This window comes from Pristis pectinata, chromosome 8, assembly GCF_009764475.1.
Source record: "Pristis pectinata isolate sPriPec2 chromosome 8, sPriPec2.1.pri, whole genome shotgun sequence".
Classification (NCBI taxonomy): Eukaryota; Metazoa; Chordata; class Chondrichthyes; order Rhinopristiformes; family Pristidae; genus Pristis; species Pristis pectinata.
In genome coordinates this window covers 51,862,702-51,888,007 of record NC_067412.1, presented here as the reverse complement: position 1 = coordinate 51,888,007, position 25,306 = coordinate 51,862,702, and the positions used below count along the sequence as shown (strand labels likewise).

At 45.1% G+C, this 25,306-nt stretch overlaps 1 protein-coding gene across 1 annotated transcript in view; it reads right to left on the bottom strand.

Annotated features, from left to right (window-relative positions):
- The window catches only part of LOC127573784 (FERM domain-containing protein 7-like), a 48,416-nt gene extending 23,504 nt beyond the window's left edge, over nt 1-24,912 (bottom strand). Inside the window, exons 1-4 of the mRNA XM_052022288.1 lie at nt 24,760-24,912; nt 13,715-13,819; nt 3,187-3,229; nt 287-365 (exon numbers count right to left, since the gene is read on the bottom strand). Of these exons, the coding sequence (XP_051878248.1) occupies nt 287-365; nt 3,187-3,229; nt 13,715-13,819; nt 24,760-24,912 (380 nt within the window). The remainder of the gene's footprint in view (nt 1-286; nt 366-3,186; nt 3,230-13,714; nt 13,820-24,759) is intronic.
- Between the last annotated feature and the right edge of the window lie 394 nt (nt 24,913-25,306).

Sequence of the window (25,306 nt, the reverse complement as noted above, 5' to 3'; positions counted from 1 at the left end):
GGGCAGGTAGCCATGATCATATTGAATGGTGGGGCAGGCTTGAGAGGCTGAGTGCTCCTATTTTCTTGTGTTCCTTTGTCCCATTGTCCCTGCTTTCCCTGAGCCACTGTGAGACCCTCCCGGAAGGCCCAAAAGGTCTCAGAATTTGACCACCTTTGACCAATGCTGGATGCTGTAAACATCCAAGATGGCGGTCGATCAGGTCACCCAAAATTTTGCAAAACCATAGTCTTGGGAGTTCTTTAACGGATTGGGTTGCTGAGACCAGGCGATGGTCTGTTCCCACCTTGTCAGTTCCTCCTTCAGCTGGCCAGGATCTGGTGGGAAGAACTTCACTACAAACTGGAACAGAACATTCTTCTCACCTGTTCAGAAGAAAAGAGAGACACAAGAGACTGCTGATGCTGGAATCTGGAACAAAAACAAACTGCTGGATCTATAAACCGACGGTATGAACAATGAATTTTCCAAATTCAGGTAACCAGCTCCCCCTCCGTCCCTTTTCTCTCTATCTCTTTTGTCCTTGTTCTTCTGATCTACCTAATGAGCTGAAATGCTCCCAACACATTAACACATCAAGTAAGGAGATCAATATTGCACATGATACTCCAGATGTAGTCTCACCAATACACTATGTTACTAAAGCCCAACCTCCCAACATTTGCATTAAGAGGAAAACTTTGTATACAGTTTTCTGCAGTTAAATGTGGTTTGGGGCAGACTTAATTCTTGGTCTTTAGCTATTAAATGGCACCTGTAGCACTGAATACAGAGCTAAATATTGGCCTTCCTAATTTAGGTTCTGGACTCAAATCAGAAAAGAGAGTTAGCTCCTTTTATCAATAATAAAGGAAATGCTGGAAACACCCTGAAGATCAGGCAGAATCTGTGGGCAGGGAAATAGAGTGAATGCTTTCCATTAGCTGTACGGAAACTTGCTTGAGCCACCTCCAGGTACTTGTTTATGCAGTACATTGGCAAAAGCACGTGATCCCCACCAATTCAAGTGCAGCATTCATTTATCACCTGTGATGACCAAAACAACGGTTGTTTACATTAGAGTCAATTGTAAAGTTCTGGGTTTTGTGTTTCAACTACTCCTCTGCTTTTATGTTGAAAGGACCAGGTGCACTGAAAGCAGGAACAAACATCATTAAATAATACTGAACCTGCTTTATATTCATGGAATTTCCAACCCTGCTCAATTTGCATTAAGAACAGGTCTTTAATTAATTGAAGGTGCATTAAATTCATTCTAGTGTTTTCCTGATTAGAACAGAAGCCTGGTGTGGCTCCACCCAACTAAAACAGCAATTGCATATGACAGGCCAGGGAGTAAACCCCTTTAATTTGACCCTGGAGAACGAAGGCTGAACAGAGGTGGAGGAAGCTCACTGAACTTCTGGCTCTGCCATAAATCTGGCACGGACATAGGCTGTCGGGACAGCAGTGATGGTGCTGGAATTAAAGACGTACTGGTGTTGATAAAGACACTGCACTGGTTACAGTGCCCTAGCCACAGTACCAGTGTTGGCTCAGCTGTGCTGCAGTGACTACTTTGGATAAGCAAATCAGTTTCAGTGCCACAATCTCCTGCTGTAAAACCAAACTCAGGTTAGTCTGGTAATCTGGGGCACTCAGCAAACTAAAGCGGTCGTGAAAGCTATCGGGAAACCATGATCCTTCAGTTCAGGCCAATGCCTCTTAAAGCTTCTTGATATTCTGCATTCTTTTCCCTTGTACCACCTCGATGTACTGACATGATGAAACGATCTGTATGGATGGCATGCAAAACATGTGACAATAATAAACCAATTTAATTTATCAAGAATATGATTTCAAACAGTAGCAAGAACAGTCAAGCAGCAGAACAAATCATACAGGGCTCACATCAGTCAGGTCTTTTCTTTGATGTACATTGAACACTCCTGGGTGTCAACATCTCAGAGGATCTATCTTGGGCCCAACACATTGATGCAACCACGAAGAAGGCATGCCAGCGGCTCTACTTCAATAGGAGTTTGAGGAGATTTGGTATGTCACCAAAGTCTCTTACAGATTTCTATAGATGTACGGGCAGAGCATGCTGACTGGTTGCATTACAGCCTGGTATCAGATTTCTGAACAACCTCTGAAACTATGAACACTACCTCATTATTACTTTTCATTTGCACTATTTATTTTTGTAACTTATTGATTTTTATGTCTTTGCGCTGTACTGCTGCCACAAAACAACAAGTTTCACGTCATATGTCAGTGATAATAAATCTGATTCTGATTCTGTACAGCATAGGACAGACAGGCCCTTTCACCCTCAATGCCTGCCTGACCATGATGCGAATCTAGGTAATCCCATCTGCTTGCACATGGTCTATATCTCTCCATTCCCTGTCTGTTTATGTCTGTCTAAATGCCTCTTAACTGTTGCTATTACATCTGTTTCCACCACCTCCCCTGACGGCGTGTTCCAGGCACCTACTACTCTGCGTAAAATCTCCTTTAAGCTTTCCCCCTCTTGCGTTAAAGCTATGGCCCCTAGTATTTCACATTTCATGGGTTAGGCAGTTATACTGGAGCAAGCAAGTGTTCAGTCTGAAACAAAAACAGAAAATGCTGGAAAGACTCAGCAGGTCAGGCAGCATCTGTTGAAGAAAGAAACCAGAATAGCATTTCAGGTTAAGGTCTTTGCAGCAGAAGTATAAAAGGTTAGATTCAAACAACTCCAGAGCAAGTGCAAAGCCAGGGGAACTGGAGCAAAGCAAGAAGGTACAAGGAGGGTAATACTGAAGGCAAAATCCAATCTCTGTCTCAGAGCCAGCCTCCCCTACCCCTATATATCTCATGACACTGTAGAAATACACACAATATATCTTGTAACACCACTTTTGTTGGGATCTAAAATGAAAGTTCAACTTACACACCACTTTTGGAGCACTCTCTCATTCTTGAGTGTTCTGGCTTGGAAGGTCATGTATTGAGTTACCCGTATGTAAAGGTAAAATAAGCATGAAAATCCTTCTCTCTCAAGGATAACTCCCGTCACACTTGCTCTTGAATTTGATTTCCAAATCATCCCCTGTACCTCGGTGAAAGTCAGCTGCATGCCTGAGATCGTGGTCCACAAACTTAGAACTCAAAATAGGACATCTTTTAGTGCTTAGTCAGAGATCATTTCAAAACACTTACCTCTGATTTGTTTGCAAATAGGTTTTAGAGGATCCAACCAAACCTGAAATTAGACAGAGGTTCAGATCAGAGTTATGTGACAGGGTAGTCTTCACACATTCACGTAGACCATAAAAGGCCCGATATTAGCTTCCTTATCTGGGTTGAGTTAACTGGCTTCGTGTTTGCAGAATTGAAATGGTCCGGGAGTAACCAGATCAGGGAACAGCCGGGCTGGCTGGGAAGATCAGCGTGGGCTCCTTTTAATGACCAGCATCATTGCTGGAAAGTGAACAAAGATTAACCATTGGGATAAAATAGACAATAACTTTACTACAGCACAAAAGCTGGCCTTCTCTATGAATTTACCAGGGCCCAGAAATTTTCAACATGGAAACAGAAGGTTGGTGTTGGTTAAGGTTAATGAGTTGGTTGGATTGCTCCAACAGCAATTGGAATATCACAGAGAGAAAATTCCTTCCTTTTATTAAGTTAAATCCGGAGCTGAAAGAATGACGTTTGTTATCCTACCTGGAACCATGAAGTTCACCTATATACCTTGAAGTGCATAACGACATCTTTAGTTTGTGTAATGGCCTTGCTATGTGAGGGGCAGGAGACATTAATCTAGAACAAAATAATAATCTGCTGGAGGAATTCAGTGGGTCAGGTAGCATCTGTGGAGGGAAATGGACAGTCGATGCTTTGGGTCGCGAACCTTCTCAATCCGAAACGTTGACGGTCCATTTCCCTCTACAAATACTGCCTGACCCATTAAGTTCCTCCAGCAGTTTCTTTTTTGCTCCAGTTTTCAGCACCTTCAGTTTATTGTGTCTCAACAATAATCTAGAAAATGGATTGCCTAGAACCCACTGGCTCGGTGCTAATTTGGCAAAATTCCATGTTAGCCAGAAGAGATTGCATTGGCAAACATTTCCAGGTGAAATCCTGCCCCTCATAAAGAGTGGACTGGGCAGATCCAAGTGTCATTCACGTTAGCAGCCTTGACCTTCTCCCAGAGTCACATGCACACCAAGTGATGTTATTATTCATGTACTGCCACTTCTGCCTGTAGTGAGATGACCTGGAGCAGAAAATTGATCACCCTGATGGGAGAGTCTCTGCACCTCACTGGTTTGTTGCTTGTTTTAACTGCTGATGTTGAGCAGGCTGCTTGAAAGCTCACTGCTTGTTGATCAACACCTCCCAAATTTCCCAGAGTGAGCTATAACAAACAGAAAATGCTTCCTCCAGCATTTAGCTGCTGAGAGACTCCTTCAATGGGTGCTGCAGTAGTGACACGACTGGCAGCTTTTCCCAATGGTACAGCCATGGCTGGCCATTCAGGGTGGGTCGAGGATCTTGGGGCAGGAGGCAAGAGTAGGCCACATTAAAGAGGGGCCTACTCCTAAGGAGTCCAGGACCTCTCTGATCGACAATGCAGTCACAGGCTCAGGTTTTCCAAGGCTGTTATCAATGAGATATGGCATTGTGTGGTAAGTTTGTCCCTCACGTTTTCGTGCCTGAACAGATCTCTCCACGGAGGTGAAGGACGCGATGACTCTAAATTTCCCAGCCACAGGTTCTTCCCAAGCAGCCACAGCAGATCTCTGACATGCCTGAGCATCAGAGCTGCGTTAGTAGAGGAACGAACTCACTGACTTTGATTTTATACAGTCATAGAGTAACACAGCATGGAAACAGGCCCTTCAGCCTAACTTGTCTAAGCCAACCATGGGGCCCACAAAGCTAGTCCCATTTGCCCATGTTTGGCCCACATCCCTCGAAACCCCTCCTATCCATGTCCTTTACCAAAGGGTTTTTGAATGTTGTTACTGTACTTGCCTCAACCACTTCCACTGGCAGCTCGTTCCATATATGCACCACCTTTTGTGTAAAGAGGTTGCCCCTCAGGTCCATTTAAATCTTTCACCTTGTCAAATGCCTTACTAAAATCCATGTAGACCACATCTACTGCACTACCCTCATCAATCTGCCTGGTCACCTCCACAAAGAATCCTATCAGGCTTGTGAGACATGATCTTCCCTTCACAAAGCCATGCTGGCTGTCCCTGATCAGACCATGATTCTCTAAATGCTCATAGATCCTATCTCTAAGAATCCTTTCCAACAGCTTGCCCACCACAGACGTAAGGCTCACTGGTCTGTAAATCCCTGGACTATCCCTACTACCTTTTTTGAATAAGGAGACAACATTTGCCACCCTCCAATCTTCTAGTACCATTCCCATGGACAACGAGGACTCAAAGATCCTAGCCAATGGTTCAGCAATCTCCTCCCTTGCCTCGCGGAGCAGCCTGGGGAATATTCCATCAGGCCCCGGGGACTTATCTGTCCTAATATTTTCTAACAGCTCCAACACATCCTCCCTCTTGATATCTACATGCTCTAGAACATTAACCTTACCAACACTGTCCTCAGCATCATCGAGGCCCCTCTCCTTGGTGAATACTGAAGAGAAATATTCATTGAGAACCTCACCCACTTCCACAGCTTCCAGACACATCTTCCCACCTTTGTCTCTAACCGGTCCTACCTTTACTCTCGTCATCCTTCTGCTCTTCACATAAGTGAAAAAAGCTTTGGGATTTTCCTTAACCCTACTCACCAAGGCCTCTTCATGTCCCCTTCTTGCTCTCCTCAGCCCCTTCTTAAGTTCCTTCCTTGCTACCCTATATTCTTCATGAGCCTTATCTGATTCTTGCTGCCTACATCTTATATATGCTGCGGTCTTCCTCCTAACTAGTTGTTCCATCTCTCTTGTCACCCATGGTTCCTTCACCCTGCCATTCCTTCCCTGCCTCACCGGGACAAATTTATCCCTAACATCCTGCAAGAGATCCCTGAACAATGACCACGTCCCCATAATACATTTCCCTTCAAAAATGTCATCCCAATTTACTCTTGCAAGTTCTAGCCTTATAGCTTCATAATTTGCCCTTCCCCAATTAAATATCTTCCTATCCTCTCTGCTCCTACCCTTGTCCTTGACAATGTTAAAGATTAGGGAGCGGTGATCACTATCCCCCAAATGCTCACTCACCAAGATATCTGTCACCTGACCCTGTTCATTACCTAATACTAGATCTAATATGGCATTCCCTCTAGTTGGCCTGTCAACATACTGTGACAGGAATCCGTCCTGGACACACTTAACAAACACTGCCCCGTCTAAACCTTTGGTACGAAGCAGGTGCCAATCAATATTTGGGAAGTTGAAGTCTCCCATGATAACAACCCTCTTATTCTTGCACCTTTCCAAAATCTGCCTCCCAATCGGCTTCTCAGTATCCCTGCTTCTATCTGGGGGCCTATGGAATACTCCCAGTAGAATAACTGCTTCTTTCTTGTTCCTAACTTCCACCCATACTGACTCTAGAGACGATCCTTCTTCATTATCCACCCTTTCTGCAGCTGTAATAGTATCCCTGACCAGTAACGCCACCCCTCCTCCTCTTCTCCGCCCGCCCCCCAGCCCTTTTAAAACACTGAAATCCAGGAATATTCAATATCCATTCCTGTCCTGGTGACAGCCAAGTCTCTGCAAGAGCCACAATATCATAGTCCCATGTACTTATCCAAGCTCTCAGTTCATCACCCTTATTCCTGATACTTCTTGCGTTTAAGTAAATGCACTTTAGCCTATCCTTCCTCAAACCCCCTCTACATGTTAGATCTGACTTTTCCACATCCACTTCTTCCTCTGACCTACCCCTCTGGTTCTCATCCCCCTCACAAACTAATTTAAACCCTCCCGAACCACCCTAGCAAATCTGCCTGCAACGATATTGGTCCCCCTCGGGTTCAGGTGTAACCCGTCCTCTTTGTACAGGTCCCACCTTCCCCAGAAGAGATCCCAATGATCCAAAAATCTAAAACCTTCCCTCCTGCACCAACTCCTCAGCCACGCATTCATCTGCCATCTCCTCCTATTCTTACCTTCACTATCACGTGGCACTGGCAGCAATCCTCTGATTGCTTCCCTTGAGGTCCTGTTCTTCAGCCTTCTGCCTAGCTCCCTAAACTCACTTTTCAGGACCTCATCCCTCTTCTTACCTATGCTGTTGTTACCAACATGTACCACGACTTCTGGCCGTTCTCCCTCCCGCTCAAGAATGCTGTGGACCCGATCAGAGACATCCTGGACCCTGGCACCTGGGAGGCAACATACAATTCGTGATTCATGCCCACTTCCACAGAACCCCCTGTCTGTTTCCCTGACTATCGAGTCCCCTATCACTATTGCCCTCCTCTTCTCCTCCCTTCCCTTCTGAGCAGCAGGACCAGTCCCAGTGCCAGAGACCTGGCTACTGTTGCTTGATCCCTGCAGGTCATCTCCCTCAACAGCATCCAAAGTGGAAAACCCGTTACTGAGGGGAACAGCCTCCGGGGTCCTCTGCACTATCTGCCTGTTCCCTTTCTTTTTAGTAAGGTGTTTGTCAAGGTTCCACATGGTAGGCTTCTTCAGAAAGTCAGAGGACATAGGATCCAGGGAAGCTTGGCCATGTGGATTCAGAGTTGGCTTGCCTGTAGAAAGCAGAGGGTTGTGGTGGAAGGAGTGCATTCAGACTGGAGGGCTGTGACTAGTGGTGTCCCACAAGGATCAGTTCTGGGACCTCAACTTTTCGTGATATTTATTAATGACTTGGATGAGGGGGTAGAAGGGTGGATTAGCAAGTTTGCAGATGACACAAAGGTCGGTGGTGTTGTGGATAGTGTGGAGGACTGTCGAAGATTGCAGAGGGACATTGATAGAATGCAGAGCTGGGCTGACAAGTGGCAGATGAAGTTCAATCCGGAGAAGCATGAGGTGGTACACTTTGGAAGAGCAACTCCAAGGCAGAGTACAAGTTTAATGGCAGGATTCTGGGTACTGTGGAGGAACAGAGGGATCTGGGGGTTCATATCCACAGATCATTGAAAGTTGCCTCACAGGTGGATAGGGTAGTTAAGAAAGCTTATGGGATGTTAGCTTTCATAAGTCATGGCATCGAGTTTAAGAGCCACGAGGTAATGATGCAGCTCTACAAAACTCTGGTTAGACCACACTTGGAGTACTGTGTCCAGTTCTGGTCGCTTCGTTATAGGAAGGATGTGGAGGCGTTGGAAAGGGTGCAGAGGAGATTTACCAGGATGCTGCCAGGTTTGCAGAGTATGGATTATGAGGAGAGACTAAGGGAGCTAGGGCTTTACTCTTTGGAGCAAAGGAGGATGAGGGGAGACATGATAGAGGTAAACAAAATATGAAGAGGAATAGACAGAGTAGACAGCCAGCACCTTTTTCCCAGGACACCAATGCCCAATACAAGAGGGCATGGCTTTAAAATAATGGGTGGGAAGTTCAAGGGAGATATCGGAGGGAGGTTTTTCACCCAGAGAGTGGTTGGTGCATGGAATGCATTGCCTGGGGAAGTGGTGGAGGCAGGTACGTTGGTCAAGTTCAAGAGATTGTTAGATAAGCATACGGAGGAGTTTAAAATAGGGGGATATGTGGGAGGAAGGGGTTAAATAGTCTTAGGTGTGGTTTAAAGATCGGCACAACATGGTGGGCCAAAGGGCTTGTATTGTGCTGTATTGTTCTACCGTTCTATCGTTCTATGGTATGGTTCACGTCTCACCTTAAACTCATGCCCTCTTGCTTTTAGTTCTGCTTCCCTGGGAAAAAGACAATATGTGTTCACCCTATCTATGCCTCTCATGATTTTATGCACCATAAGGTCATTCCTCAATCTCCTACATTAGAACATGGAACATAGAACAGTACAACACAGGAACAAGCCCTTTGGCCCATGATGTCTGTGCCGAACATGATGCTGAACTAAAGTGTGTCTCTTTATTTACCAAAAGGTTTTCCATTCCCTCGTGCATCTTGAGAAGAATTTCCTCACTGGGAACACTGTGGTTCAGGGAAGCACACGTAACTCCTTCTTCCTTCTGCCAGATGTCTTCAGCGGAGGAATGAATCCCAGTGGACAGGGACACCCTCTACTTCCTCACACCAGTGTGCTCTCCAACCTCAACCACTGAGCACAGATACAACTGCCGCACAAGGAACAGGAAACTCATGGGAAATACCACTGGTCGTCTCAGAGTTTCATGCCCTGCAAATGTGGAGACTTTATCACTGTGAGCTGCAGGCTACTCAAGCTTGTAGTCTGTAGACACAGTTGTGTCAGAGGAGTAGCTCAGGAGGCTCACAACCCAAGAAACATGAGGCAGATCCTGGTGAGCTGCAGGAGTGAGAGGAACAGGAGGAAAGTGTGGCTACTGGGGGAGGTCCCTGCTACAAATTAATGGCCTCGTTTCCAAGCTGAGTGGGAGTGGGAACCATTCTCTGCATGGGATAGAACCACATCTGCAATGGCTTGTGTTAACCTCAGTTCTGGAGCATTGTGGCCATAAACCAAATATTTTCTTATTAATTCCGAGAATTAGTACCATTCCCCTGGGAAGTTTCTCTGGAGGTGAGTTGCAGCACTGCAGGGTGAATGATTGAGAAAGGTGTCAGGCCAATAATGCAGCCTTGTTTGACACTGGTCTTCACTCAGATTGGGTTATTGTCATGGCCTGCATACCACTGTGGAGCAAGCATAAGATGGAGACAAATCTCTGCGGGAAGCCAAATTTGACGTCGTTATTCCACAGTCCCTCCGCATTGATGGAGTCAAAGACTAATAGTAGTTGAGCTGCAGTATGCAGGCAATTCTTGCATTTGCTGAGATCCAAGCCTTGTTGGCGTTCTCACTGAAATGTATGAGAGGATGAGTCTTACACTCAAGATCTGGAGAACCAAGGTCTTCTCCCAAACTGCCCCCACTGCATGACACTCCCGCTGGACAATAAAGGCTCACAGCAAGAACTTGGAGAATGTTGACCACTTCCTATTAGTTCAGGAGCCACTTCATAGGAAGGGTAGACATGGGTGATGAAATTCACCACCACCTTCAATGTGCCAGCACATCCTTTGGTCAATTGACGTAAAAAGCATTTGAAGCTCAGGACCTCAAACCTGGCACAACACTCATGGTCTACCAGACAGCAGTAATCCATGCCTCCTATATGCTTCTGAGACCTGGACTACTACAGCAGGCACCGTGAAGCACTGGTAAAATACCACCAACATTGTCTACACAAAATCCTCCAAATTCACTGGAAGGACAAGTGAATCAATGTCAGTGAACTATTCCAGGTCACCATCCCTGGCACAGGGGCTGCGTTTACACTCAGTAGGCTTGCTCGACAGGCCATATTATTCCAATGCCCAATACCAGACTCCCAAAAAAAGTCACTCAACGACATTTGTTGATCAAGAGATTATATCACAAAGTTCCTGCAAAAGATGTTAAACCAAACCCAAAATCCATGTGATCATGCAATGCCCAAAGCCCTTTCTGATCCCTCTGTGCATAAATTATGAGGGCCCTGAGGCCCACTTCATCATCGCAGGGGACTTCAATCAGGCCAACGTCAGGAATGTGTTACCAAAATACTATCAGCACATCTCCTGCTCCACCAGGGGCGCCAACAACCTTGACCACTGCTATACAACCATCAAAGATGCCTTCCGAGCCACCCCTCATCCTCACTTTGGGAAATCAGACCACCAGGCTGTGCTCCTTCTCCCTGCATACAAACAGAAATTGAAACAGGATGATCCGGTACGGAGAGTCGTGCAATGCTGGTCTGAGGAAGCAGATGAGCTTCTACATGACTGCTTTGAGACAGTGGACTGGACCATGTTCAAAGACAGCTGCCAGCTTTGATGAGTATGCCAGCACCATCACAGACTTTATCAGCAAGTCTGTGGTGGACTGTGTACCAAAGAGGACAATACAGGTGTTCCCAAACAGGAAGCCATGGATGAACCAGGAGATCCACTCCCTACTGAAGGCGAGGACTGCTGCACACAAATCTGGTAATCCTGATCTGTACAAGAAAGCGAGGTATGACCTTCGTAAAGCTATAAGGGATGCCAAGGGGCTATACAAACTCAAAATAGAGTCCCTGACTGGCCGCCAGTTATGGCAGGGCTTACATGTCATAACAGGCTACAAGACGAAGTCAGGCTGCATAGCTAACAACAGCGCATCCCTTCCTGATGAACTTAAAGCATTCTATGCACATTTTGAACAAAAAGGAAGTGGATTGTCACCATCCATTCTAACAGCCACCAATGCAGCTGAACCTGTGATCACAGTGGAGGATGTAAGATCAGTCTTCCGAAGAGTGAACACGAGGAAAGCACCTGGCCCAGATGGTGTCCCGGGCCGCATGCTCAGATCTTGTGCTGATCAGCTGGCAGAAGTATTTGCGGACATATTCAACCTCTCCCTGCTTCAATCTCGGGTTCCCTCCTGTTTTAAGAAGACCACTATCATCCCGGTTGTCAAAGAAAAGCAAGGTAACATGCCTCAATGACTACCGACCAGTGGCTCTGACATCCACCATCATGAAGTGCTTTGCGAGGTCGGTCATAGCAAGCATTAACTCCAGCCTAATAGACAATGTGGACCCATTGCAATTCGCCTATCGCCAAAACAGGTCTACAGGGGATGCCATCTCCCTGACCCTTCACTCAGCTCTGGAGCATCTGGACAGTAAGGACACTTACATTAGACTATTGTTTATTGACTACAACTCTGCCTTCAATACAATACCAAGCAAGCTTGTCACCAAACTCCGAGACCTAGGACTCAACACCTCCCTCTGTAACTGGATCCTTGACTTTCTAACAAACAGACCGCAATCAGTGAGGATAGGCAGCAATTCCTCCGGCACAATTATTCTCAACACTGGTGCACCTCAAGGCTGTGTCCTCAGCCCTCTACTCTACTCCCTATACACTCATGACTGTGCGGCCAGATTCTGCTCTAACTCCATCTACAAGTTTGCAGATGATACTACCGTTGTAGGCCGTATCTCAAACAGTGATGAATCAAAGTACAGGAAGGAGATAGAGAGCTTAGTGGAATGGTGTCATGACAACAACCTTTCCCTCAATGTCAACAAAACTAAAGAGCTGGTCATTGACTTCAGGAAAGAGGGTGGTGTACATACACCTGTCTACATCAATGGTGCTGAGGTTGACAGGGTTGACAGCCTCAAGTTCCTGGGAGTGAACATCACCAACAACCTGTCCTGGACAAACCACGTGGATGCCATGGCCAAGAAAGCTCACCAGTGCCTCTACTTCCTCAGGAGGCTAAAGAAATTTAGTTTGTCCCCTTTGACTCTCACCAACTTTTACTGATGCACCATAGAAAGCATCCTATCTGGATGCATCATGGCTTGGTATGGCAACTGCTCTGCCCAAGATCGCAAGAAGCTGCAGAGAGTTGTGGACACAGTCCAGCGCATCACGGACACCAGTCTCCCCTCCTTGGACTCTGTCTTTACCTCTCGTTGTCTTGGTGAAGCAGCCAGCATAATCAAAGACCCCACCCACCCAGGACATTCTCTCTTCTCTCCTCTTCCATCGGGTAGAAGATACAGGAGCCTGAGGGCATGTACCACCAGACTTAAGGACAGCTTCTACCGCACAGTGATAAGACTATTGAACAGTTCCCTTATACAATGAGATGGACTATGACCTATGACCTCATGACCTCATGATCTACCTTGTTGTTACCTTTCACCTTATTGCACTGCACTTTCTCTGTAGCTGTGACACTTTACTCTGTACTGTTATTGTTTTTACCTGTACTACATTAATGCACTCTGTACTAACTCAATGTAACTGCACTGTGTAATGAATTGACCTGTAAGATCAGTTTGTAAGACAAGTTTTTCACTGTACCTCGGTACAAGTGACAATAATAAACCAATACCAATACCGAATTAAGCAGAAACAGGTAGTGACATAGATAACATATGTCTTGACATTGCTTGCTTCACCTTCTTCTGCACATCTGACGCTTACAATGAAGTGATGGAGTTGAGACCTGCTTCTCTGCTGAGTAAGAGGAACCAGCCTGACCTATCTGTGACTAGGAAGTTTAAGATAATGATCTTCTTTCATGTGGGTCTGGTTTTATAAAATGCCCTAAGTGGTCACTCCCGTCAGTCCCAAACCTTCAACCACTGCCATATCATTTGGCATACAGGCCCTCCTCATGATGTGTCTCCAACCCCTCTCTGGCCACTTCTCAGAACCCTCTCAGCATCACTCAATCTGGAATTCTCATTGGTTAAACTCTCAGTAACCCAGCCCTCAATGGCCCACATCCTGGATAACCCAAGATCTCCCATAAAACTGACAGTGCCTGCCCTCACCTCTCAGTACCAGATAAGCAATGCGCTGAAGAACTTTGGGCTCTTACTATTAATTTTATGTGAGAAGCTTTGAGACTTTTATAGATGAAGTTGGTAACTATCATTCTAGTAAAATTAACACACAGAAAACTAGTCCTTTAGCACCTTTCAAAATCTTTCTTCTTGTGTGTGATTCATTGGGTCTGAATGTCAGTTCTCTGGATTACACGGTGCTATGAAGTTTGCTACCATTTCATTGACAAAGGACATTGCTTACCATGTTCCCGTGGCGATTGCTAAACTCCACACCAAAGTAATCCTCCTCAACCAGCCTCAGGTGTTGGCAGATGCAACTAAAGAGGACCTTCCCAGTCGCTTTTTGCTGAGGAGAAGCAAGATTAGTAAAGGTTCAGTGCTGATTCAGTGGCAGTGTCCAATACAGAAAAAACAGTGAATTTACCAAAAGAACAACATCAGAAATAGGAGGCAAAGGAGACCATTTGGCCCCTCAAACCTGTTTACAGTTGATCCTTGGCCTTGTTCATTTTTGAGGCCTAATTCCAATATTAGATTTCAGTATTCAAATAACTGTTGGTGTCACCCTTGGATATACTTAGCAACTGAGTGTCCACTTCCCTGTTAAATGGTGGAGCAGGTGGTGTGGCTGCCTCATAGCTCCAGCAACCCAGGTTCGATCCTGACCTCAGATGCTGTCTGTGTGGAATTTGCACGCTCTCCCTGTTCCCTCATATGCTCTAGTTTCCTCCCATATCCCAAAGACGTGCAGGTTGGTGGGTTAATTGGCCTCTATAAATTGTCCCTTGTGTGCAGGGTGGCAGGAAACCCTGGGTGAAGTTGATGGGCATTTGGGAAAGAACAGGTTACAAGGAAGGAAGAAGGGGAATGGAATTGATGGGATGGATCTAGGTGCAGGCATAGACTCAATGGGCTGAATGGCTTCCTTCTAAGTCCTAAGGAAAATATAAGAAATCCATCCCTCTACACAAAGGATTTTTGATGGATTTTGACTGGTTTAATGGCCAGCCTCTTATCCAAGCCCATCTAGTCATAGACTCCCCAGCCAAGGGAAACAGTCTCTCTGCTCTTTCTGTCAATGGGAAAGACCATTTCACATACAGTTTTATAGGAGATCTCAGGCACATGTAATGCTCCTGTGCTGATGGATAATAATAACCCTCAGCCACTCATTGGCTCAGCATGTCTGCCAGTGTCAGCACGCATTGGTCCATAGGCCAACCCATCACTACAAACCTCCTTTGCTCCCATTCACACCTGGAAAACAAGCACAATTTTTTGCCCAGATGCAAGTAGATAGGAATGTGGAGATCACAGTACAACTTCCCGCTGGTTTGCTTCCAGCTGACCAGATCGTTAGAAAAGGGCTGGAGATCCCCAGGATCAGCCAAGCAGCAGCTGTCCCACTACCGAGCCAGAGAATGCAGTCGCAGCTCCAGGTTGTGAATGTCCATCCTGACCCCGTCTCATCACAAGGCTTGTGGGAACATCGTCCTATAAGATCAGATGATGGTAAGAGAGACTGCAGATGCTGGAATCTGGAGCAACCCACAAAAAGCTGGAGGAACTCAACGGGTCAGGCAGCATCAATGGAGGGAAATGGACAGTCGACGTTTTGGGTTGAGGCCCTTCATCTGGGCATGAGATGACGATGGCTTTGGCCTTGGAAACAACATTCAAATCATTCCCAGTAAACCACTGCTCTCCAAGGGAAGAGCAAAAAGTATACAACATTAGCAACCAGAGGAGCCCAGGGAGCAAAACAGGGTGTTCCTGGAAAGGACCTTGGCATTGTTCATCTGCTCTTGCCACTCCCCTTCTCAATCCATTAGTTACAGGGAGAGATTGGATAGACTGGGATTGTTCTCATTGGAAACCAGGAGGCTGAAGTGACCTTGTAGAGGTTTATAAAATCATGAAGGGCATAGACAAACTTCAAGGCGGCGTGAAACTCCAAGGTGGAGTATAAGGTAAATGGCAGGATTCTGGGCAGTGTGGAGGAGCAGAGGGATCTGGGGGTTCATATCCACAGATCACTGAAAGCTGCCTCACAGGTGGATAGGGTAGTTAAGAAAGCTTATGGGATGTTAGCTTTCATAAGTCATGGGATAGAGTTTAAGAGCCACGAGGTAATGACGCAGCTTTACAAAACTCTGGTTAGACCACACTTAGAGTACTGTGTCCAGTTCTGGTCACCTCATAGGAAGGATGTGGAGGTGTTGGGAAGGGTGCAGAGGAGATTTACCAGGATGCTGCCTGAATTAGAGAGTATGGATTATGAGGAGAGAATAAAGGAGTTAGGGTTTTATTCATTGGAGAGGAGGATGAGGGGAGACATGATAGAGGTATACAAGATATTAAGAGGAATAGATAGAGTGGACAGCCAGCACCTCTTTCCCAGGGCACCAATGCTCAAAACAGGAGGACATGGCTTTAAGGTAATGGGTGGGAAGTTCAAGGGAGATGTCAGAGGGATGTTTTTCACCCAGAGAGTGGTTGGTGCATGGAATGCATTGCCTGAGGTGGTGGTGGAGGCTGATACATTTGTCAAGTTTAAGAGATTGTTAGATAAGCATATGGAGGAATTTAAAATAGAGGGATAAGTGAGATAATCTTAGGTGTGGTTTGAAGGTCGGCACAACATTGTGGGCCGAAGGGCCTGTATTGTGCTGTATTGTTCTATGGTTCTATGGTTCTATGGTTCTATAAGGTAGATAGTCACATTTCATTTTCCCAGGATAGGGGGCCTAGGTTTAAGGTGAGAAGGGAAAGATTTAAAAGAGACCTGAGGGGCAAGTTTTTCACACAGAGGGTGGTGGATACGTGGAAACAGATGCCAGAGGAAGTGGTAGATGCAGGTACAATCACAGCTTTTTAAAAAACATTTGGACAGGTACATAGATAGGAAAGGTTTAGAGGGATATGGGGCAAGTGTAGCAAAATGGGATTAGATAAGCATCTTGGTTAGCATGTACGATTTGGGCTGAAGGGCCTGTTTCTGTGGTGTATGACTCAATGACTCTACAGCTCTATGACTCAGTATTATTGTCTAATCATTTATGTAATAATGCAAATTGCAAAGTTATGACTGCTGCTGTCAATCCAATGTCCTTCCCTGTCCAAAATATTCATCCAAACTAGGGAGTTCTCTGAAATTAATTAACAAAAGACCACTCTGGTAAACTTGCAACAATTCACCCAGTATGTGGCATGGCATCGTGTGACTGCTGTACATGGACAGATTGGGTCGAAGAGGTTAGTATTCACTGGAGTTTAGAAGAAGGAAAGGGGATCTAACAGAAACTTGTACAATTCTGGCAGAGCTCGGTAGACTGGATGTGGGGAGGATGTTTCCTCTGGCTGGGGTGGTCTAGAATGAGGGGTCACCATCTCAGGTTATAGGGTTAGAGACACAGGACTGAGGAGGTGGTGAAGCTGCAGAATTCTCTGCTACAGGGGGATGTGGAGGCCAGGTTATTAAATATACTTAAGACATAGACAGGTAACTTTCCAGATGCAAAAAACATTGGTGGGAGTGAGGAGGGAGCAGGAATGTGATGTCGACTTAGATGATCAGCCATGATCTGATGTGCTCTGCATTTCATAATTCCTACATCCTTTTGTCAGTGTTCTCACCCTCTAACTGCTCCCATTCACTCACTGACCAGATAATCTTGGTTATAGTTTATCCCCATGGTCACCTGGTTTTCCCCGCCTTCTCTTTAGATTAACAAGGTTCTTTTACCTCTTTCCCATTTCTGATGAAGGGTCTTCAACCTGAAACCTTGACCCTGTTTCCTTTCCCACAGATGTGAACTGACCCCGCTGAGTACTTCCAGTATTTTTTGCTTTTATTTTAGATTAGCCACGATTGTATTGAATATTAAAGTGGGCTCGATGGGGACAAATGGTCTACTCTTGCTCCTATTTTCCATGCTGCTATGTGCAGTCATCCCTGCTCTGATTCTCTGTAAAGCACTTTCCACTTTTATGCAAGTTCTTTTCCATCATCTCTGGAGGCTATGGCATTTGACAAGCAGAATAATAACTGCAGCCTGAATAGACTCTGCTGGAGTCCGATCACGTACAATTAAACATGGCTACAGACTTACACTGCCTTATAAGGGATGTCCATGGACCGTGTCCTTGTCAGATAAAGCAAACTTGGGGTGGGGTGCAGTGAACATAATTCAAATCTATCCTTACGGTTCTTGCTTTATTTTGTAAAAGACTGTATTTAATTCAACTAATGACTGGCTTTGCTTAAAATCACAATGGCCATGTTTAGTGAGCCCACCTGCATCAGTTGCTAATCCAACTAACCATTAACATGTCTAAATGAATAATAACTATAATTCCCCACAAGTCAAGGCAGGACGGTTTAGCAAGCTAATGACCCACCAGAGCCGTTTATCAGTAACCAACCTACGCTAGGTGCCACTGCCTCTGAAAGCAGCAACCTACCTTCCCAGGGTAAGTTCACTCCCCATTATAAAATGAATGCTTAAATACTGCAATATGCCCAAGCTGATCTTAATTTTAATATAGATAGTTTTTATTTCCAGAGAATTATTTTACGGCAGTTGAAAGCGACTATTTTTGGTGTACATCAGAATGCCTTGTTTTGATCCCTTTTGCAATTACAAGTATGTTTAAATTCTTCTTTCTCTTCCTTCCAAAGGTTCTTGTATCTCAAAGAGAGGAGGTGATGTCCCTGTTGCACAGATTAATGGGGAGATCCCATCTGGGTTGCCCATTCTAGGCATCACAGGATTAGTTGGCCTTGTGGGGATCTATGTTAAAGGTTTACTAGACTTATACTGGGTTAAACTAACATCGGAAAATGATGGAGACTCTCAGGTAGCATCTGTGGGAGGAGAAAAAGAGTTAATACTTCAGGTTTAACTGGAAGAGTTAACCCTATTCCCTCGCTCGACAGATGCTGCCTAACCTACTAAGTTCTTCCTGCATTTTCTGTTTTTATTTCAGATTTCCAGCATCTGAAGTCTTTTGTTTATTTTCTGATACTCGAACAGGAATAGTGAAATTGTAAGGGCTAGTTATCTAAGTTTAGTTGGTGTGCTTTTGCTGTTAGAAGACTGAGGAGAGGCAAAATAATTAATAGACTAAGAAGGGAGGATATGGAGAATCAGCTTTTCCTTCTTGTAAAGGAATCTATTACAAGGGATGCAATCTGAAAACTAGAAATGCAACCGCTAGAGCAGCATGGAGGTTACCTCACACAGGGGTACAGAGTCCCTTTGCTTCCTATTTCGACTTGGGTGACATTATGGCACAGCTGGTGGAGCCGCTACCTCACAGCACCAGAGAACCAGGTTCGATCCCAACCTCTGTCTGTGTGGAGTTTGCACGTTCTCACAGTGACGGCATTGGTTTCTCCCGGGTGCTCCGGTTTCCTCCCACATCCCAAAGTCATGCAGGTTGGTAGGTTAATTGGTCACTGTAAATTGGCCTGAGTGTAGAATCTGGGAGGAGCTGATGATAATATAGGATAAGTGTGAATGGGTGGTCAGCATGGACACGGTGGTCCGAAGGGCCTGTGTCTGTGCTAGATCTCTCTAACTCTACAATAGACAATCCTTGTTCTTCAATATTGACATAAGTAAATATGCTGTGGTCCTTTAGTGTCTCCAAGAGACTCAGGTCCCATTTTACAGGCTAAGAAACCACACTTAGAGCGTAGTTCCCTCTCAGAGCAACTATCTCTTAGACAAAGCATAAAATTGGGGTCTTGTTCCCACTGGCAGATGCACGTAGTGGTTAAATTACATGAGCACTACTCTGGAGGCCTGGGCTAATAACCCAGATTACCAAATTAATAATCCAGGGACCTACATTTAAATCATACCATGGCAGTTGTGGAATTTAAAGTCAGTTAATGATCTGGAATTTCAGATGAGAAAGAAAAGAGCATCTAGTCTCAATGATGGTGACCGGATTGTTAACAAAAACCCATCAGCTTCACTAATGTACCCCAGAAGAGAAAATCTGTCCTTGCACAATCGAGCCCGCATGCGACTCCATGCCCAGATCAATGACGCTGACTCTGAAATGGCCTCACAAGCCACTGAGTTCCAGGGCAGTTAGGGATGGGCAATGAATGCTGGCCTTGTCGGGGATGGCCAAATCCTGAAAAATGAATGAATGACAAAGAAAATCTACGTGGTGGAGAGGAGAGAAAATCAAACTTGCTTGTGTCAGCAGGGCCAGTTGGAGTAGCCTACATTCTTCAGCAGCTATTTAAAGATGGTGCAGTGGAAACAGAAAGATATTCTGCTGGTTTGATCCCCTCCCCATCAGGTTCCATCTGCCCTTCAGCTCTCCCCTAATGGCTCCCATTATCACCTTCATCCCTTATCAGATTCCAGCACTGGGAGCCTGTTCCTACTTATCTCTTTCCTAGCTCTCTCCATGTTCACCCTTCCTGCATTCTGCCCCACCCCTCTTAAATGATACTATTGTACCTGCCTCAACCACTTCCTCTGGCAGCTCGTTCCACATACTCACCATCCTCTGTATGAAAACATTTCCCTTCAGGTCTCTTTTAAATCTTTCCCCTCTCACCCTAAATCTATGCCCCTTAGTTTTTGACTCCCCTACACTGGAGAAGAGACTGTACCATCCACTTTATTCCACCTGTCCGTCATCCTTCACCCCTCCTCAGTCCACCTACCACCCACTGGCCCCTGTCTCACCCCTCCCCACCATAGCTTTGAATCACATCCCAGCATAACCTGACTGGCCCCAGAAGGATCAATTCCTCCACCCACTACCTCCCCCTCCCCAACTCCAGCAGAATCAGGTCCCTAACAAATCAGGGACCCCCAGAAGCCCTGGTGACTTTTCCCAAATAAATCCCCAAAGATCACTTAGATTTCCAAACCTTTCTCAAGAAAAGTTGGGATAACCTGAAAGAGTGACTAGTTGAGTAAGACATCTATCTGTCTACTGTACAAAGTTTAAATGTAGAGTTACAGAGAGATTCAGCACAGAAATAGGTTCTTCAGCCCACCAAATCCACACATCAACCACCTATTTACACTAATCCTACGTTGATCCCATTTCTTTTAATTCTCCCCATATTCTCATCAACTCTAAAATAAACACAGAAAATGCTGGAAATACTGATCAGGTCAGGCCACATCCATGGGAAGAGGAACAGTCAACATTTCATGTTGAAGACCCTTCATCAGATTATTTCTGTGGTCTGACCTGCTATTTCCAGCATTTGCTGTTTTTATTTTAGATTTCCAGCATCAACAGTTGTTTTTTCATTCTCATTAACTCCCCCTACATTCTGCTACTCACCCATGCACTAGGGACAAGTAACAGCAGCCAATTTACCTAGCAACCTGCACGTCTTTCGGATGTGGGGGTAAACCAGTGCACCCGGAGAAAGCAGGGAGAATGTGCCAACTCCACACAAACAGCGCCGGAGGTCAGGATCGAACCCAGGTCTTTGGCATGATGAGGCAGCGGCTCTACTAGCCCTGTGCCACAATTCAAAACCTGGTAGCCATAACTTGGTTCCTGATTTAATACATAGTTGGTTCATCAGCCCAGTTATATTGAAACTTTATGGCTGGGGATTACTTAGACAATAGCTTTCATTCATGTAATGCCTCCAACATAATGTAAGAAAAGAAAATTGGACATTGAAGCATGCAAGGACCTACTATGACCTATTTAAGGAGGTGGGCTTCATAGAACAACTTAACAGAGGGGAGGAAAGAGGCATTAATGTAGAATGAGAGTCATAGAGTTATACAGCATGGAAACATGCCCTTCGGCCCAACTTGTCCATGTCAACTAAGGTGCCTAACTGTGCTAGTCCCATTTGCCTGCGTTTGGTCCATGTCCTTATAAATCTTTTTTATCCTTGTATCTGTCCAAATGTCTATTAAATATTGTAATTCTATCCACCTCTCCTACTTCCTCTGGCAGCTTGTTCCACACACCCACCACCCTCTGCATCATAAACTTGCCCCTCTCACCTTAAACCCATGTCCTCTAGTTTTACTTAGACTGCCCTACCTTGCGAAAAAGACTGTGGCGATTCACCTTATCTGTGCCCCTCGTGATTTTATAAACCTTTATATGGTCACTCCTCAGCCTCCCATGCTCCAGGGAAAAGAGTTTTAACCTATTCAGTCTTTCCTTATAACTCAAGCCGTCTAGTCCTGGAAACATCCCTGTGAATCTTTTCTGCACCCTTTCCAGTTTAATGATATCCTTCCTCTAGCTAAGTGGCCAGAACTGTACACAATACTCCAAGTGCAGTCTCACCAACATCTTGTACAGCTGTAACATGATGTCCCAAACTCTTGTACTCAATACTTTGACCAATGAAGGCAAGCATGCCAAATGCCTTCTTTACCACACTCTACCTGTGTCGCCACTTTCAGGGAACTATGTCTTTGTACTCCTAGGTCTCTCTGTTTTACAATGCACTCCATGGTCCTGTTATTTACTGAGTAAGTCCTGCCCTGGTTTGACTTCCCAAAATGCATCACCTTGTACATGTTCAAGTTAAATTCCAGAGGTTAAGCAGCCAAGAATGCTGGACAAAGGAATTCTTCTGGAGAAGCCGGAATTGGAACAACACAGTTTCCCAGACACACATAAGGCTGGAGATGGTTAAAGAGGCAGGCAGGAGTATGTCCATAGCTTGAAGCCACAAATGTGAATTTTAAACTTAACAGCAATGTTAGCAAGGAAAAGCATCACCAAAAGTGACTTAATCCATTAATACATCCATTCTTGTTGTGCAAGACAGTAGCCTTCAGGAAAGTCTGTCCATTACTGACAGAGACATGCTGCTATCATTAGTTGTGCTCCATTTACTGACAGAACACACTTAGCAGCTCCAGCTAGTCTCCACTGCCAATTCTTCAAAGAGATCCCCTGACCGAGAGGCATGTCTTATTTCTTCATCCAGAGAGCTCTCTTGTGTAACACACCACTGAAGTGGAAACCTTGTGCTGTTTTGATTATTAGTTTCATCAAAAACTTCACAAACAACAATTCAGGGGATAAAAACATCCAATGAGTTTGTCAATTCCCACTAATAATAGAAAATATTAAAGCTTTGTGTGACATTTCTCTGTAGTTTAAATTGGGATTAACTTAATTGTTTCAACAGGGTTAAGAGCTGTGGAGTCAGAGAGCCATACAGCACAGCAACAGGCCCTTCGGCCCACCATGTCCATGGCAACCGTCAGGTACCCATCCACACTAATCCCATTTGCCAGCACTTGGGCTGTAGCCTTCTATGCCTTGGCGATTCAAGTGTTCATCCAGGTACTTTTAAAATGTTGTGAGAATCTCTGCCTCCACCACCCCCTCAGGCAGTGTGTTCCTGATTCCAACCACACTCTGGGTAAAAACATTCTTTCTCAGATCCCTTCTAAACCTTCCATCCCTTACCTTAATCCTGGGCCCTCTGGATTCAGACACCTTTACTATGGGGTAAAGTTTCTCACTATTATACTCTTTCTGTAAATTTATACATCCCTCAGCCTCTTCCACTCCAAGGAAAACAAATCCAGCCCATGCAGTCACTCCTCTAGCTGAAACACACTATCCCAAGCAACCTGCTCGTGAATCTCTTCTGCAAACCTCTCCAATGCAATCCCATCCTTCCTATAGTGTGGCGACCAGAACTGTATACAGTACTCTAGATGCAGCCTAACCAATGTTTTATAAAATTGTAACGTAAGAAATGGGATAACCAAGTATCATCCAAATGGATCAAGTGTTTTTTGGGATGAGACTGTTGCCAATAATTCTGAGTGTGAGGGTAAAAGAATGAAAAATAGACGTTCACACAGCACCATGTGAAGTGTGGTTGTTATTTCAACATGAGAAACTTGGCAGCAAAGACCCACAGACAGCAAAGCTCTTATAACCAGATTATTTATTGAGAGATAAGTATTGGCCAGAAAACCAGGAATAACTGCACGCTCTTCCTTGGAACAGAGGAATGTGATCTTCTACATCCACATGGGAAAGAGAAGAGGGTCCCTGTTTTCACACATCATCCAGATAAAAACAAGCAGCTGTTGGCATGTTTGCCAATGCCACGGAACATAGATTGGTTTACCAGTGATGGCATGGGGAGGGGAGGATGTACAAGTGGCCATAACTGGAGGATCAGGTCATTGAAGAGTATTTTTATGTCTTGACGAAGATTAGAGAGAGGAAAGAAGCCAACAAGGAAGTTAAAGGTGAGAATTTTAAGGTAAAGATGCAACTAGGCTGGGAGCCAATGGAGGGAAAATTGGGATAGAATCTTCTGAAGTGATTGGAGGATGGAGTGCGCGCGCACACACACACACGCACACACACACACATGCACACACAGACACATGCACATACACACACACACATGCATATGCACACGCAAACACACGCAATAAGCACACACACACATGCACTCACATGCACACACACGCACAGATGCACACACGCACAGACGCACACAGGTACACACACACACACACAGGTACACACGCACACACAGATGCACACACACAGACACACACAGATGCACACACAGACATGCACATGCACACTCAGACACACATGTGCATGCACACACAAATACACACGAGTACAGACACATGCTGCACACATGCACACACACAACACAGACACACACAGATGCACACATGCGTACACACACATGCACACGCATACACATGCGCACACATACGTGTGCACGCACACGTGCGCACACACACGTGCGCACACACACACACACACACGCACACACACACAGAGTCAGCAAGAAAATTAATAACTCATGTTTCCACCTTTCCTGGGCCTGTAACATTAAGGTCAGTTGCAGTGATTTGGTTGTGAACCGACTTACTGACCCCAGATCAAATCTACACAATGTAAATGACCACAGATACCAGAAATATGAAATAAAAGTAGAAAATGCTGGCATACTGTGAAGGTAAGGCAGCAGCTGCAAAGTGAGAAACTCTTGAGTTGTTTTTCCCAAGTCAATGACCTTCCGTCAGAACACATTTTATTTGTTGATGAAAATCAAAAAAAAATGCAGATGCTGGAAATCTGAAAGAAGCAGCACTGAGTTTGACTTAAACAATGACTCTGTTCCTCCATCCACAGATACTGCCTGACCTGGCGAGTGTTTCCAGCATTTATTTCAGATTTCCAGTGTCTGCAGATTTTTTTTTGCTTTTGCATTTTCGATTGTTTGCATCCCTGTTGGCCATCTGTTGATGTCGGCAGCCTTACCTCCACTTCAAACACTTCATACGTGTCATCCAAGAGCAGGACTCTGAGTTGCATCACCTTCCCAACATGTTGTGTTGCTCCTGTTGTACCGGGACATTGCTGAGCAGTCTCAGGCTCCTTTCTGTGCTTGGGCTTCCTTTCACTCTCACACATCATTGCCAGACCATCTGGTGAAGCCCTGCCAAACCAACATGGTAATGATAAACTATGACACTGGACACTTGCAGACAGCCCCCAGACAGACATGGTATTCAGCTGTAAATACACAGAGAATAAGACTGTTGTTTCCATTAGGAGAAATAGGAGCCACTCATGGCTTTTCAGAAATGTTCCTCCATCTATTTCGATTGGTTCTTTAACCCAGGCTCCATCTCCACCAGCTTCAACTTTACCCAATCAAGTCCATCAACCTCCTTTGTGTAAACTTCAATTGAGTGAGATATATACAACCCTTTGAGTAATAAAATCTTCCCTGAATCCACTGTAAAATAGCCGGTCTCAGATTCCAAGGATTTTCTCCTCTCTGTTCCAGAATCCCCACAGTTAG